Raw genomic sequence first — 16,538 nt, forward strand, 5'->3', positions numbered from 1 at the left:
TTCTCTTTTCCTGTCTCTCTCATGAGAAGCGGAGTGCTAAGTCAGCAGAACCCAGAGTTTGCTGGCACAGACATGCCCTGAACATGCTGCCGCCCAGTCTTCACCATCGGGCCCTCGCTCCTCCCCGCACCCGGTGGGTGAGAGGTAAGAAGTACCAGGGCCATGCTGGGCCAAGAGGAGAGGCCACGTGGGGGAGCTGGCTGTGTGTGTTTGTAAGTGAGGTGGGCCGTCTGGGTCTTTCTTTGCAACTAAATAGAAGGAGCTGCTAGGAGGTTATGTTTGGCCGAAAAGCAAGTCACAGAGAGTCTTCTCACCTTCCTGTTTTCCTGCTGTGCCCGTCAGGGAAGAGGTGTCTGTGATGGTTTGAGGTTTTTCAGAGGCTAAGACACCCCAGTCACCACCACCAAGGTTTTGAGGAGGCCCTCGTTTCCAGAAGCCAGGCAGACCTTTCCCTCTCTGTTTGTCTAAGTCCCCGGACCCACTTTCCCATCACCTGACTCTCCTGCGTGACTCAGATGGGGGCATTTGTGGTGAAAGTGAAGGGAGCAGGAGGCTCTCAGGAATGAGAGGCCACAGCTTTGACTCTCAAGTGTGGGGAGCAGAATCTGGACATCTCTTTGACCAGAGTCCCTGTGGAGGAAACTCAGACACTAACCCACACGGGCAAAAGCAGTGGTATATCCTGTCACCTTTGTGAAACCTCAGTGAGTCCTGGCAGGGGGCCAGGTACTGTGCTAAGTCTTCTACCTCCATCCACTCATTTTTTTTCCTGACAGCGACCCTGTGAGGCAGGTGTGATTCCATTTGTGAACAAGGAGCCTACCTACAGCTTACAGGGCAGTAACTCGTTCAAGCTCTAGCAGTTGTAAGGAGCAGAGCTGGGGTTTAGCCATAGGTTTATCTCTTGCCAAACCCAAGCTCTGAATCACCCCACTGCACGGCCTTGAGTGACTTCCTGGGCAGGAGCTATTGAGCTCTAAGCACCTTGCGGCAGATAAAAATATTGCAGGTAAAAGAATTCACTTGACCTGATTTTGTTTTACTTTAAATCTCTGTTGCTCTCAGAAAAGATTCATTTTCACACTACTTGGTTATTCCTCCTCTAAGACTGTGCTTTGATTTTGGTTTCAAATAGATATAAGCTGATGATAATCAGGCTTCTCTTTCTGACCCTGTAAAGGTTCACACTTGCGTGCTCTCTCTCTTTTTTTTTTTTTTCCCGAGGATCTGGGGTCCATACACAAAAGCTGTGTGGCCTCACGTGAACCAGTAAAGCACAATAGACTGCAAGAGTAGACCTGAGTACTGATTTTCTCTAGGGGCCACCAAATGGGGATGTTTCTCTCTGCCCATCTAACAGGATGTGTATCTTCATCACCTTCCTCTCAATTATGTCTTTGCCTACTTACAGTTTGAAGCATAGACTCTTGGCCTTCAAGAAGGTACTCTTGTAGTTCCCTGGTTAAGGACTCAGCATTGTCACTGCTATGGCTCAAGTTTGATCTCTGGCCCAGGAACTTTTGAATGCCATGAGTGCAGGAAAAAAAAGGGGGGGGGTGAAAGTAGATAGGTAGGTGCTCTTCACAGTTTCAATTCAATCGCTGGTAACCTAACAGGTGTTTAATATCTTAGTGACTAGTGACTTTGCCGAGGCCTGGATGGAATCATGGAGATTTCAGAGCTAGAAGGCAGGAGAAAATCTAAGTGAGCCAAGCTACCTGTAAAGCATCGCCCTATGACTATATCATTGCACATTGAGGCCTCGCAAATAGCTACTAAAATACCGACAGAGTCACTTGAAAGACCTCCCACTTTGCAAAGGCCGGAAACCTAGGCCCCTATTCCTGATTAGCTGTTCAAACCCAGCCACTTGGTCATAGATAGTATTTGCAAACATTTCTAGGAAAGCCAGGTTTTCACTCCCTTCTTTCTGGGCTGGTTTTCAGCTTTTTTGTTTTGGGGGCCCCTGGCAATTTCCATTCATCTCTTATTATCTAATTTATAGAGCTCAGATGATATGGATACATTTATTCAACCTTTTTAGATTGTTTATGGGGAGAACTTTAAAATGGTATATTCTACTGTCTTGTCTCACTCAGAGAAAAATATACACCAATACTCTACTCTGCACCTGATAATAAGAGAGGAATCATGGGGGAAAAAAGAGGGGGGAGGAATCTGATCAGAACGTCTGTTAAGAAAATGTAGTTATAGCTGCTGGTGTCATATTTGTTCATTTGTTGAGAACACACAGTTCAGTTCAGGCACTGAATAGTAGCTGGGACTACAAAGATGAGGAGACTCTGAGCCCTTGACAGTGCGTTCTGAATATTCAGTCCTACGATGCGTCTATGGATAAAATATGCACTAGTACACAGGGGGACCTCTCTGGGTCTAGGAAGCCAGATGAGGAAGTTGCATCTAAGAAATTCTTCCCGCACACTCCCTCTCAGGGTATCTGTCGATTTTAATTTTACATTTTCCAAGAAGATTGTTGCAAACCCACATATGTGAGCTCATTGGCACCCTCCTACCCTACGGGGTGAGCCCGGGAGGAGTGGAGCAACTCCGTTTCCTCTTTTCCTCAGATAACTGCACTGAGCAGAAAAATGCCTGGCTTTAGCATTCTAGGGCCCAGAAATAAGTGTTTTGGGTTGCAGGCATCTGCTGACGGGATGGGAGCACAGTGCTGCTTCCTCCTGGCAAAATCAGCCCTCGGGAGTTGGGGCCGACCTGGCCCCCAAATCAGAAGGAGCTATAGTACCAGGTAGCTTATTTGGGTAAACTTTTAATCTGCCACTGAGAAAAACAGAAGTGAAGTTCTGGGGGGCCCTGGGGATTTGGGATTATATGTATGATCCTTTCCTGGTTTCTATATTGAATCGCTGGGTTCACTTCATTATTAATGTTCCTGCACCTGTGCCCTTTTTATAGAGGTGCCAAAGGAAATTAAGTTACCTTGCTTTCCCCCCAAATTAAAAGATAGTGAAATTATCAGATAGTGGTAGCATGGTACAGTAGAAAGAATATCAAATCAAGAATCAAGAAATCTGGGCTCTGTTCCCAGGATCGCCATTAACGAGACTTGCAAATAAGATAATTCACCTTTTCAAGGGGCCATTTCATCACTTGTAAAATGAAAGTTTTATACTAAATAGTCTTCAAGGATCCTTCCAGCCTTAGAATTGTATGTATCTATGGTGCTTTAAAGTAGCATTCTGGTCATCAAGAGTCCCTGGGGGGCCTCAAAGGCCTTCCCAGTTTTGCCCTGAGAGTCTAAGAGAGGCTTGCAGTGAAGCTCAGGCATTATGGACATTGTAGGCAGATCCAAGGGATAAAAGAATCAGGCTGGAGGTCACCATTCACTGGAGAGCCAGAGAGCTTCCATCTGCTGCAAGGACTTCACTGGGTGTGGCACCACAGCTGTCTTGGAAAAGGGCTTCTTTTGGCCTGATGCAGCCTAATCAATACGAAGAAATGGGTGTGGGTCTGATTTGTCATTCACATAACTAAAAAGATTTGATGGGAAATGATAGTAGGAGAAAGAAAATAGTGCTAGCATCATTCAAAAATGAGATTAGTGTCTTCTGGTATAAAACACTCCTCCAGGTGACAAATCAGGATTCTGTCCCATGCTTTGCCTCCTAGAGGGATATAATCACTTTCGACTGAGATCTCAGTCTTAGATTAGCAGAGCAGAAGGTCCGAAGGCTCAAACTAACCTTTCTAAAACCTCAGTGTGGTCGTGGGTTCTGTTGCAAGCTGTATAAGAAAAAATGTTCTTAATCGAATCCGCATAATAGAGGTTTCATCAGCCAATCAAAGTTTACAGAACTCTTCTTGACAGTAGGCTCTGTGATAAGCAGTCTGGGACCACCTGCCTCTCTGTTTGGCCCTCTTCCTCCACTTTGCAGAGTTTTCTCCGGCCCCTCTGCCCCTCTGAATCATCCAACGCTAAATTTTTTTCCACAGTGGTTGACTGTAGCAGAACCAGCCCTTGAAAGCTTATGCAGTGCCCAACCCACCCCAAATCTGAATCAGGTACTTCTCTCCTATCCTCATGTCTGTGCTGGCATGTATCATCAGAGGCTTTAACTGCTTACAGGGGCTTCTCTTGAGGACCAGAGCCATGTTTTATTTCTCTCTGTATCCCCACAACAGTACCTGGCACATACAGGTGTGGAATATAGATTGAGCGATTGAATGAATGACCACATCCAAAGGCAACAGACAGGGCTACCATCCCCATACCCAGCTCCCCAGAACAACTTAAACAGAAAACATCACCAGATACTATAACACAAAGAAGGAGTTACCTTGGCTTCTGAGACGTGTTCAAAGTTGAATGGATAGGATAGACCAACAGCCTTTCCTCTTTGTATTTCATCACTTGTGCACAGCCGTTTATATGGCCCCCTCATCTGCCTGGAACACAGCCAGCTGGCAAGAAAAGGCTTCCTATAACATCTGAAATAAGTATCATCAAACTCATACATCATAAGAACACCCCAGCTTCTCTCTCAGATTTAAGTATTCATTTTAGAAATAACTCTACAAAGCTTGACCCATGAGGGTGTGTGTGTGTGTGTGTGTGTGTGTGTGCGCGCGCGCGCGCGCGCGCACGAGTGCTGAAGCAGGCTCATTTAGTAAAGGGGTAAATAGCCTAATGCAAAGAGCCTCCTTGCAAGCAAAAATGAAAAGTATTCATGTTAATGGCTTTGTAGTCTGTAAGTCAGGGAAAGGCAGGGAGACAGAAATTTTATAAAGGCTTTTTCTTTTGTCAAAATGGTTTAAGTGAAGATGAGAAAAGTGGCTCTTTAATCAGCTTTAGGAGTTCCGATCATGGCTCAGTGGTGAATGAACCTGACTAGTACTCATGAGGACATGGGTCCGATCCCTGGCCTTGCTCAGTGGGTTAAGGATCCAACGTTGCCATGAGCTGTGGTGTAGGTCACAGATGCGGCTTGGATCCCGTGTTGCTGTGGCTGTGGTGCAGGCCATCAGCTACAGCTCCAATTGGACCCATAGCCTGGGAACCTCTGTATACAGCAGAGTGTAGCCCTAAAAAGACAAAAAAATAAAATTAAAGAAATCAGCTTTAGGTATTTGAAAAAGTCACTTATGTAAGACATTGTATTTTCTGATGTTATAGGAAGATGAGGGGCGCGTATGGATGGGTAATGAAGACTTCACCCATGGACACATTGTGCAGAGAAACCAAGCCTTGACTTTCCCTTGGGGAGCTTTCCTGTCAGGAGGAGGGATGTCCCAAGTCTGGCACCTTTCAGTTATTGAAACTTGCTTCTCCCAGTCCACATCCAGTCTTCAGATACTTTATAAAAACTTTGGATCAATTAGTCATTTTTCTTTTCCTATTTTTTCCATTGTAACTTCGGACTCAAGCTGTCAAGCTTCCCAGGCACATGTTGCCATTGGAGACTCTGTTTGTTTAGGGTGGAGTAGTTGTTTTTGGCAGGTTAGGGGAGGAGCAAATTAATTCTAATAGGTATATAGTAAATTAAATGCTTGGGTCTTTCCAACCTTTTCTCTGTATTTCTGTTCCTTTTTGTAAGTTCTCATCTCTTCTCAGATGACCCTTTAAGAGCAGAAAAGAAGCAGCTTCTAGAAATCATATCCAGGCTATAGCGACCGAAGTCCAAGGCGACCGAAGTCCACTGGGACCTAGAAAGGGTCACCTAGACCATTTCTGCTCTTTTCAACATAGCTTCCCCTAATGCTCTTGAGATGAGAAGCCACCCTTGGGGAAGATGTTAGAAAGAAAGATTCCCCAGGATCTTTCTTTCATCCTTTCAAATATCTAAGTTGTTCTTATGAAAAGGAAAATTTGCTTTAGTGCTCCTTTAATCCCCCATACTGAAGAACATACTTGTATATGTAGGAAAAGTATTTTGGGTGCTCTTTGGATTTTTATAGACACTTACATGAAAAAGAAAAAAAAAAAAGGAAGCGATTAAGTTTTGCCAATGAGTCAGTAAGGGTTGGAGGAAGAGTAACAGATGCAGTGTTAGCTGAGGAAAATATACTCCAAACACTTGAAAAAGAAAACTCTGGGGGCGGGGGGTTATCTCAGTAAATGTATTCGGTCCTCCCGGGAGGACCCAAGACCGTCTATAGGTGTGAGGGATGCAGCTAGTTTTGTACTTTGATCCTATTGTTTGGCTGCGGTTGTAGATGCAATTCCTGATTATATAGTTACTCCAAGTTCTTCAGAGCCAGAGTAACTGGCTCCAGTGTTAGAGACAAATGCTCATCACAAAATATTTGTCTTTTATCCCAGTGAGGCCTGCGTTGAGAACAGAATTCATTTTCACTTCCTGCTCTCAACTGACATTGCTGTGCAGCTGTGCGACAGCTGTTGAGTTCCACCCCACAAGTAGCAGCTTCTCAGGGGTTGGCAAACTGGTATACATCTGGAATGATGTTCAAATGACCTCAGGACCCCATAGAATAAATCAAAACGTTGAAGTAAAAACTTGGATGAGCGCGTTCTGATGTAACGCAATTGCTGAAAATTATTTAATGGCCATTTTTTTTTTTTTTTTTTTTTTTTAGTTTAGTGATCTATCTCATCAAAGCACAGTGAAATAGGGAACAGTCTTTCTTGTTGACATTTAAGGCGGGTGGGGGGAGAGAAAGTGATTTGCACATCTGAACTGGAAGGTAGCCTCAGGACTTAGGAGTCTGCTCTTTGTGGCCAAAGAGTTTGACCACGAGATGTTTCCTGAGGCTTTGCAATTGGGCATCCACTCAGGATGGGGGCAGCTGATGTGACTGAGTAGGTGGGCTGGCTGGGCTGGCATGCCTTCCGGGATGCTGTGGGACACTGTTTCCCTCTGAGAGTGGTTCTAGAGAAACAAGGCATTGGGCTGCTGAGCTATTTTTTAACCGCTTGTTGCTGTTCTTATCATACAGTCCCTTTTGGGGTGAAACACTCCATTAACTCTGGTTTGGCCTGGGCCCCTTTCCCATTTTGGTTCCTGTCAACTTGCAGCTGTAACAGGAGTAGATGGAAACCGTTTAGCTTTCTCTGCTCTAACGCTGTGTCTAGCTGCTGTGCGTGAAATAGCTATACATGGGGGACGATTTGTGCTCCTGCACTGGTGTCCCAAACCCTAGGGACACTCTGGACAGACATCATTTGAGGCTCTGTTGCAACCTATGACTAGCGGGTTTCTAAGTACAATTTCCAGGAGAAAGGGTAGAAATGATGGTCCTTAATCCGTGAGAAGCAGCAAAAAGTCAAGCCAAATGACTTCTAATCCCAAACTCTGCCTGACCCCAGCTGTGTGACCGGGGGCAATTTTTGTCATCTCTATTTATCTCTGTTTCCTCACTGATAAAATGGGACTTTTAAAGTCAGACCTAGAGTTCCCATTGTGGCTCAGCCCAGTAAAGAACCCAGCTGGTATCCATGAGGATGAGTGTTAGATCCCTGGCCTTGCTCAGTGGATTGAAGATCCGGCATTGCTGGGAGCTGTGGTGTAGGTTGCAGACTTGGCTTGGATCCCACGTTGCTGTGGCTGTGGTGTAGGCCAGCAGCTGCACCTCCAGATCAACCCCTAGCCTGAGAACTTCCATACGCCACGGGTGTGGCCCTAAAAAGACTAAAAATAAAAATAAAAAATAAAACAAGATAAAGTCAAACTGGCTTTTCCCAATGATCAGTACGTTAACATGTGTGAAAGTATTTTGTAACCCACATGATATAAAGACCTATTAGCATAAGAAAGTCAAATATTTGATCAAGGAATTGATTGAACCTCTCTGGACCCTACTGTAGGCCAAAAGCAGGTGCTCTGGGTGCACTTTGAAATTCCTTAGGTCCAATAGTCCCATCTTGAGACTTGTCAACTTCTTGAGAGTGTTAGGCCAATTGTAACCATGCCCCTGGGGTGCTCTCCCATAATATTGTCTCTTGCGCTCCATGGGTTATGTGGAGGGTGGAACAGAGTGAAGGTGCACTTAGACGCTGACTTCCCACCTCCTTGCAGCCTTTCCAAGCAGATGGTTGGTGTGATACCATCAACAACCGGGCCTACTGCCACTATGATGGGGGAGACTGCTGCTCTTCCACACTCTCCTCCAAGAAGGTAAGTGAGGGCACCTGGGAGTGGGAGGGCAGGGCATCAGCTCCAGGAAGCGAGGCGGCTACTTGGGTTAGCTCTCCTTGCTGGGGCAGCAACACTGGTTTTTCTTCAACGGTCAAGAGGAGGTCATTATAATAAACACACATTGAAGCTTCTCTGGTGACAGGATTGAGGTTAGTAATTTTAGGACAAGCTGTTAGAAAACATCCGTTCTCTCGTCAGTCCTGCAACTGCTTCGGAAAAGTCATGCTTCTGCTACTCACAGACTCACATCTGCTTATCATTGTCCAGGAAGTGTTTCAGTAGGCAAGAAATGATGCTTCCACCCCGTGGGGAGGCAGGATTACATGAAGTGATATCCAGTTATTATTAATCTTCATAGCTAAATAAATAATCCTAGCAAGTGTATTACCAGTGTATTGCACGTGTATGGTGAGCAGCCACCACAAGCTACCTAGAGCACTCCCTGGCCTGTATCCTGAATAGTGGTCCTTTTCCTTCTGCCTTTTATCCTGTTGCTCTGGGATCTCTTATATCAGAAGATACACTCAAGCTAAGCCTATAAAATTGAATAGACTGAAAGTTTGGAACAATATGGATGAAAATCCAAGGGGTCCAAAGATATTTGATGCTAGTTGGCCAATTTGGTGAATCAAAAATACGCAAGAGACGAGTTCCCTCCTTGAATGTATCTCCACAGTGAAGTCATACCTACGTGATTACCGCTACACAGACCTAACTACTCTGGCTCCTGATGGCCCTTACTTACTGATGGCTCACTCTGTGCCAGGCGTTCTTCTCACCACTGACATGAACCCACTTATTTAGTGCAGAGAGCTCAGGGGCTCATTGTATCATTGTTCAGTTTGGCTCTCTTTTGCTGCGAAAACCAGTAAATCCTAAACTATGAGAGAGAGATCAAGAGCTTGGATTGCAAGTCAGAAATCATGCCAACTAGTTCCTGGTCTTGTAGAAAGTAACTAGTCAAGGATCCCATTTCTACCCAGGAAGTCATAACTGCTTTGGAAGAAAGCAATCAATTCTCTCCCCATCACCATCTCACACTCAGCAAATCTAGGATTTGTCTTAATGGATTTCTGTGCCTGTGGCCAACATACACATGCATCTGGATTGAGAAAACATTTCATGCCCCCTACTGTTGACTCCTCAATCACACTTAATTCATATGTGAACATATGCTACAAAATTCCCTCAAACATCACCACCATTGTCCAGCCTACTTGCCCAATGACCAAGCCCATCTCTTCAGTGTACTTAGACTCTTAAATGATATGCCAATGTATTTTTGTGTCATTTGCTCATCCAGACCCAAAGGGTAGACTCTTTGCCACTTTTACATCATGTCTCCTGAATGCCCAAATCTCTCTGAAGCTAAGTATGGACACTCAAAATGTATGTTTATCTGTTGGTAGTTGTGCAGGCAAGAAGAGAGCAACTTTTTCTGGACCCTCCCTGGCCTGGAGGAAGGCTAGTTACATAGCATGAAGGCAATCCAGCCATAAACAAGGGATAGAGAGATGCATTGTCTTACCAAGCCAAAGTATATCCTGGGTTCAAGAAGGGAAAACCCTCAAGTTTATGAAAATGACAGGGATGATCCTATGGCCCCCAGACACCAAAGAGTAGGAGACATAGAGCTGGGGTATAGAGCCTTGGTTTTCCAGATTCAGTGTAAGATGACCTGGACCTAAGTCACTTACCTCTCTTGACCTTCCCTGTAGGAAAAGATACTAACATTCATCTTTCCTACTCTGCATGGATTTTGTGAATATGCTAATAGCGACAAAAACATTAAAGCAGTAGTTTCAGACATGAGTGGGAATACTAGAAGTAGTAGTAACAGGTGTGAGAAGTGCCTGGAAATGTATGTTTCATACCCATCATCTTATTTAAACCACACTAACACCCTCTGGAGTCGCTGCGGTTGTTCTCCAAACTTTGTATATAAAGAAAGTGAAGCAAGGTTTACCTTGCCTAAGGAGACAAGGTAAATGAAAGAGCTGAGTGTTAATTTCAGTTCTGTGATACGAACACATAACCCCATGCTCCCTCTGGGACCAAGTGAGAAAAGCAAAAGCTGGTTGAAAGCATGACACTTGGTGCGACGATGGGTTATTTCAACGTCTCTTTGATTTCCCTAAGGTCATTCCATTTGCTGCTGACTGTGATCTGGATGAATGCACCTGCCGAGACCCCAAGGCTGAAGAAAATCAGTGACTGTGGGAATGAGCCCCTCCTTCCACTGCCCTGGAGGCAGTGAGAAAGAGAGAGCCCTCCACAAAAGGAAACAAAAGGTGAATGAAGAAGAAAGGTCATGAAGGGAGGGACGGATGAAGAACATGGAGAATCTTATAAGAAACTCAAGAGGATGTTTATAGGTGCCAACTATTGCATCAAGTAGTCCAAGTAAGGAAGAATCATAGGCAAAAAAAAGTTTCTTCAAAGAGGCAGTTGATTTAAAGTGGAAAGAAAAATACGATAGATATACAAGGACCCTCCTCCCATTTATATTCTCTCCAACCCCATCGTGAATTCTTGCCCTGCTTCCCACTCTGCACCCTGTCAACTATTCAGCCCTACCCAACTTGTAAACTAGTACCAAAATACTAGAAGAGAAGCTGCCAGGGACACTCTGTTAATACTGGTTTCACATGGATTGCCACCCTTCAGGGCTCTTCTAATCTAAACTGGCTCGCTCCCTTTCTTTGTGTAGTCTCCCTTAGGAATATCGAGGTTAGTGATTAATTCTTTATAAGTATTTAAACATAATTATATAAATATATTATATATATTATATTTTTTGCCGTCTACTAAGCTAAAAATTATTCATGGTTCCACACATGCTGCTGTGAAGTTCACATCCAAAATGAATGCTGAGGGTTTGAGGACCGAGAGACAAGTTATTCTACCATCGTTCTAGTCCTAGGGGCTGGCAGGTTGAGAGGGAACTGGAGAAGGAAGGAGAGCGATCAGATGCAGTTTTTGATGATAATATGTCAGCTAATCATCTTTTTATGAGCTGGGAGCTGGGCCCAGTTGGAGAAGATGGGGTCTCGGAATGATAATACTAAGAGGCACAGAAAAGTGGGTAGGGGGTATGCATTGGTGATGGGTCCAGGAAAACTAGACTAGGATCCATCCAAAAAGAATATATTCTATTCACTTCTCCGAATTCCTAGCTGCACTTGGTGAGACCCAGGATTTTCTACACTTCCATGTGTGCCTGTTCCAAGTGTGGCTCTCAGCCAGCCACTCAGTTAACAAGTTTGTATGAGGGCTCTTTCTCTGATCACCAGGATTACAGGAAGTCACGCATTCCTCATTCTTGGCCTGTGGTCTCACTCATTCTAAGTCCCCAAGCCTGGCCATCATTCACAGCCACATGACCTATTGTTGATTTTCTGGGGAAAAAAAAAAGACTGTCATGGAAATGACATCGGGAAAAGGTGGGAGGAGATGGAAGAACAGGCAGGGATGGAGGAGCCAAGGGAGGCAGTAGACAGGGGAGAAGTCAGGGTTAATCAGAGCGCAGGGCCAGGGAGGATGAAATGAGTCAAGGAAACTCAACCTTGTTCCAAGTCTCCCAAGCAGACCAAATGGGATCCTTTGCACAAGGCAGAATGGGAGTTAAATTCTCTTCAAGTGCGATGTGTCAAATCTGTGTCCCAGAGAGTTCCTTTGGAGCAAGCTGTAAAATACATGGAGCAAGGGTGACACTCTGTGGGGAGAGAGAAGCATTTCAACGATTTGGGGTCCATTTTGTCCTCGTTACCCTTTCTTGCTCAATCGTTGGACTGTACGTGAAATGACCAGGGTAACCTGCCTCTCTGTTTACATCCAGGCTGATGCTCCCTGCATGTGGTCTCTTGCAGTTGTTTTTTGGTAATGATTTATGGATGAGGCCTTGGAGAGGGAGGGTAAGGAGCTAGTTTCTTGTTCAACACCCCAGTTTATCATCTCAGGAAGGGCTGGGAGGTTTGCCTCCCTCCAAGCCTCTTCTCCAGTGGAAGGGAAGAAAGGACAGGCACAAGTTCAAGGGCAGCCTTGGGCTCTCTGGATCTCCTTCCTGCACTTTGGCTCTGACTGCAGTATTCTACTCTTCCCATCCACCCTGAAGCAAGGGCTGTGCAAATAGAAAGGGGAAATACCAATCCCCCACCCCCACTATCTTGAACCGGATTTTATGTAGGAAAGAACAACATTCTGGAATGAAGTTAAAAGGAGAAGGCAACATACACATATTTACCTGCGGGGATGTGAAGTGAGAGCAGCAGAGTCACTGGGGAAAGGAAAGAGCAGCGTCTGCCCATCGAAAATATACCTGTCCTCTGTATTTACAGCCCTAACAGCAAGTATTGCCTGGATGCCTGCTGGTGCTTATCTGGGTTGGCATTCAGTGCCCCCCAAGAAGAGAATATTTGGGGGATTCTGATAGGTCACAACATGGAAGGGACAATAGAAAAGTTTAGATGCTCCATCTTAAAACAGTTGTGAAATCATTATCCAAAGTTCTTGAAGCCGGCAAACTGTGCAGGGAACCCTGTCCTGTCTGAGACTGAGGCAGCAGAGCTGTTACCCTGGGCCCTGCAGGGCTCAGGGAGGCTCCAGCACGGCCCCTCCCCCAGGAACTCAGAGACTGCGCTTCACAGTGCAAGACTGGCCTGTCCCCCTATAGGAATCACAGGACATTTCTCTTTTGTACTCCATTTAAAAATATTTTATTATCTGTGGGCAACATCTGCACTCCATCACTGCCCTGGGAATGTGAGCGGTGGTGTGTGGAAAGCCCTTCAGGCAGAAGGCTGCCTAGCCCGAGTCGGCTCTGGCCATTCAGAGACAGCAGGTTCCCCCAACCTTTGTTCCTGGAGCCTGTGCTTTGCGCTCCTCAGGTCCCTGATAAAGCTGAAGGTCTGAGATGCCATGGTCACAGATCCCCAGTGGATATCAGCTCCACTGGCTCCATGGGTCTGTGTTCTGCGGCTCTTCCCACCCACAAGGCCACAGAGGCTCTACCATCAGTTCTTTGTTCCAAAATCACTTCTCTGCTTCCTCTTTTTCCTAGTAAGTAGGAGCGCTGGTGTCCACGTTGCCTGGGGCTGCAGGACTCTGGTGATTAGCATAACAGCTCCGACCAGAGAGACTAGATTGGAGGGAGGAGAAGGATCAGCTGGCAAACTTGCACCTGAAGTGAAGAGCTGCTCTTGATTCTCTCCTTTCCTTCCCTCCATTACAAGGCATTGGATTTGGCACTTCCTCTCCTCTGAGATCCCTATTGAGTGTGACCGTTTGCACCCCAAAGGGATGGTTTGATTAGGAACGTAGTGAAAAGAGCGGATCTACTGTATTGTAACGTAAAACAGCTACAGCCAGTTATTTTGTAAGATTATAAGATGTTCATTAAAAAATCAGCACACAGAATGGGAAGTGTCTTCAGTGTCTTATTCTTCGTTTAAATCATTCCATCACTTCCAAGTTGCTTTTCATTTGCTCGTGCCCGGTCCAGACATCCATCATTGATTAATTGATTGATGAGTCCTTTCAGTCACTTAAAAACTTTTAAGTAAATGGTGCACATAAAGAAGATAAACATGAAGGTTCCTGGGAAGAGATGACATATTCAAAAGCAGAATGATGTCAAGTGTCTCATGAGTTGTAGAAGTAAAATGCAAGAGGAGTTCCCTGGTGGCTTAATGGTAAAGGATCTGGTGTTGTCACTGCTATGGCTTGGGTCAGTGTTGTGGCACATGTTTGATTTCCCCATGCCTCGGGATATGGCAAAAAAAAAAAAAAAAAAAAAAAAAAAGAAGAAGAAAAAGAAAATAAAATGCAAGAATCACAGTTCAGAGGAAATAGACATTACTCCTGGATGCCAAAGGGAGGCATTATTTGAAAGATGGTCTGTGACGGTTGCTTATGAGCTTAATAAGCAGAAACGGGAAAGAGGGAGAGAAGCATCCCTGCAAAGTGGAGAATGGGATTGACATTATGGAGGTAGGACTAGGAAAAGGGCCAGGTGAGAGTGAATCTCCCTGGAGCACCCAACTTGGCTGGAAAGTAGAAGGCAGCTGACACATGCCCTACGTTTGGCATAGACAGTCTTATTTAATCCTCAAAAACAGATCTACAGCTTCCATAGTCTTGTTTCACAGATGTGGACACCAAGTGTAAAGAAAGTCCTCTAAGGTCATGGGCCTGAAACTAGGTTCAAGCCTGGTCCCATCAGACACCAAGATATAAAAAGGAAAAGAAAAATGATGGTTCATAGGATGGGAACAGGGAAAGGGTGGAGGTAGAGAGAGATGTCAAAGACAATGCCTCTGCACTATTTTTACACCCACAAAGCTTATCATCACCGACAGAAAAGGGAAGCCAAGAGGAGTAAATTGTTGAAGAAAAAGCATCACTTTGCTTTATGATAAGATCAATTTAAAAGCCAGCTAGATAACTAGTTGGAAGTTTCATATAAAGCAGTGTTCAGCACACTGGAGGAGGCTTCTGCAACTGGTCTCCGGCCTGGCCAGGTACCACCTGCTGGTCTAGGTGGTCATCTCAGTACATCTGTGAGCCGTTTGGGAAGGCCTGTGGAATTAATAGAAATGTGAGCTCTGGGAGTTCCCATCGTGGCTCAGCAGAAATGAATATGACTAGTATCCATGAAGATGCAGGATCAATCCCTGGCCTTGCTCAGTGGGTTAAGGATCTGGCATTGCCATGAGCTGTGGTGTAGTTTGCAGACATGGCTTGGATCTGGCGTTGCTGTGGCTGTGGTGTAGGCCAGTGGCTACAGCTGTGATTTGCCCCCTAGCCTGGGAGGCTCCATATGTCACAGGTGGGGCCCTAAAAAGACAAAAAAATGTGAGCTTGGAATTTGAGAGATAGATATGTGACTAGAAGTAAACATTAGAGAATAAAAATGTTACATGACATTTTCTTTATGATTTGTAAAGTACCTTCATGTGCTTCATTGCAACTCATGGGTTAAGCAGAAGGACTTTTTTTGTTGTTGTTCTTCTTCCATTTTACAAATGAAGAAACTGTGTCTTGGAGAGGCCATGGAAAAATTTAAGTTCGTATAACTAAGTGCAGGTTGGGATGGGAATCCAAGGTTTCTGTCCCCAAACATGACGTGGTTTGTGCTACATGCAGCTCAGTGTACTAGACCCAGAGTGAACCCAGACCCAGTTGAAATGGGAAAGTTAAATGTCTTTCTCTTTGTTTATGTTTCAAGGTGCTCATTGGTTTCCCAGTGGCTTTCTTAGTAGCTGGTGAGTGGAAAACTGAGAGCAAATCTTCTGGAGCATCCTTCCAGGGCCCTCTGCTCATGCCAGGCCCTGAGCATAAGCAGATGCCCCTGCACATGCCAGGGAGCCGGCTGGACTCAGACATCTGGCGAGGCTGCCTGCTCCCTAATAGCTTCCCCAGGGAGAGTCCTGGAGAGAGACTTTGGAGCTCTGGTTTCCATTGACTGACAAACTTAAATGACAGGATGAGTCACCCGTCAGCTGGGAGACTCACTGCTCTTAGATTCAGGCCAACCGGATGACGAGGGGCTCAGGATGGGGATGAGGGTGATAGGTTTTGCACTTATACATAATGCCAGGGTATCTCTGGAACTGGCTTTGGGTCATCTCTTTTTAAGACCACTGGTTCTGGGCCCCTAACATTTATTTCACTTTTCCCAATGGTTGGGCTCCTAATACATGTCTACACCCATAAAACCGTCTATATTTGCCCTGGGTATTTAGGTCTGGAACAAAGTAAGATTCATTAGAGAATAATGGTTATTTTCAAGAGTGTGATTTCCTGATGAGCCCTCTTTTCATTAGTTTTTTTTTTCCTCCTTTATTGTGCCACTAGATTCTCAGGTTACACTGCCACCTATTGGTAAGGACTGGTGTGCCAATGGCCAAGGCCATTCTTAAAGAATCTACACGTCAAATCTGCTTAACCTTCCAAATCAGTAAAATAAAACCATCCCTAAGCCTTGAAAAGATAATCCAGAGCAACTACAATTTGCTAAATGTTCTTCAAATCAAATTTTCTTCTTGGGATAATTTAATATAGACAAGCTTCCTTTTCCCTGTCTTTGTCCACATAAAAGTCACTTATTCAAATGCAAAAAGTAAATAAATACAGGGAGAGCGTTGACTTTTTAATGACCACCCTTCGCATTGTGTCAGTATGCCTTTCCTCTCCAGGAGGTAGCAGCCATTTGAAGACCTCTGCTTTAAAAAAAAAAAAAAAAAAAAAGTTTGGATGCAGAGAAGTCACGTATTTAAATCTTCCAAAAGGCTATGGAGCTTCAGGAATGTTCCCACACCACGCCTCCGCCTCCATGTGAGCAGTCCAGAGTGCTTTCTGAAGAGGAAAGCCGAGTTGTGTTAGGACCTGTGTGATTTCCAAGGTTTG

The 16,538-nt window shown here is 45.0% G+C and overlaps 1 protein-coding gene across 2 annotated transcripts in view; it reads left to right on the forward strand.

Moving 5' to 3' along the window:
* PAPPA2 (pappalysin 2) overlaps window positions 1-13,547 on the forward strand; it is a 273,310-nt gene extending 259,763 nt beyond the window's left edge. For both annotated transcript variants that reach the window (XM_003130330.6, XM_021063681.1), the window contains 2 exons: window positions 8,013-8,111; window positions 10,272-13,547. In XM_003130330.6, the coding sequence (XP_003130378.3) occupies window positions 8,013-8,111; window positions 10,272-10,346 (174 nt within the window). In that variant the 3' untranslated portion in view covers window positions 10,347-13,547. The remainder of the gene's footprint in view (window positions 1-8,012; window positions 8,112-10,271) is intronic.

The sequence above is a fragment of the Sus scrofa genome, chromosome 9 (assembly GCF_000003025.6).
Source record: "Sus scrofa isolate TJ Tabasco breed Duroc chromosome 9, Sscrofa11.1, whole genome shotgun sequence".
Lineage (NCBI taxonomy): Eukaryota > Metazoa > Chordata > Mammalia > Artiodactyla > Suidae > Sus > Sus scrofa.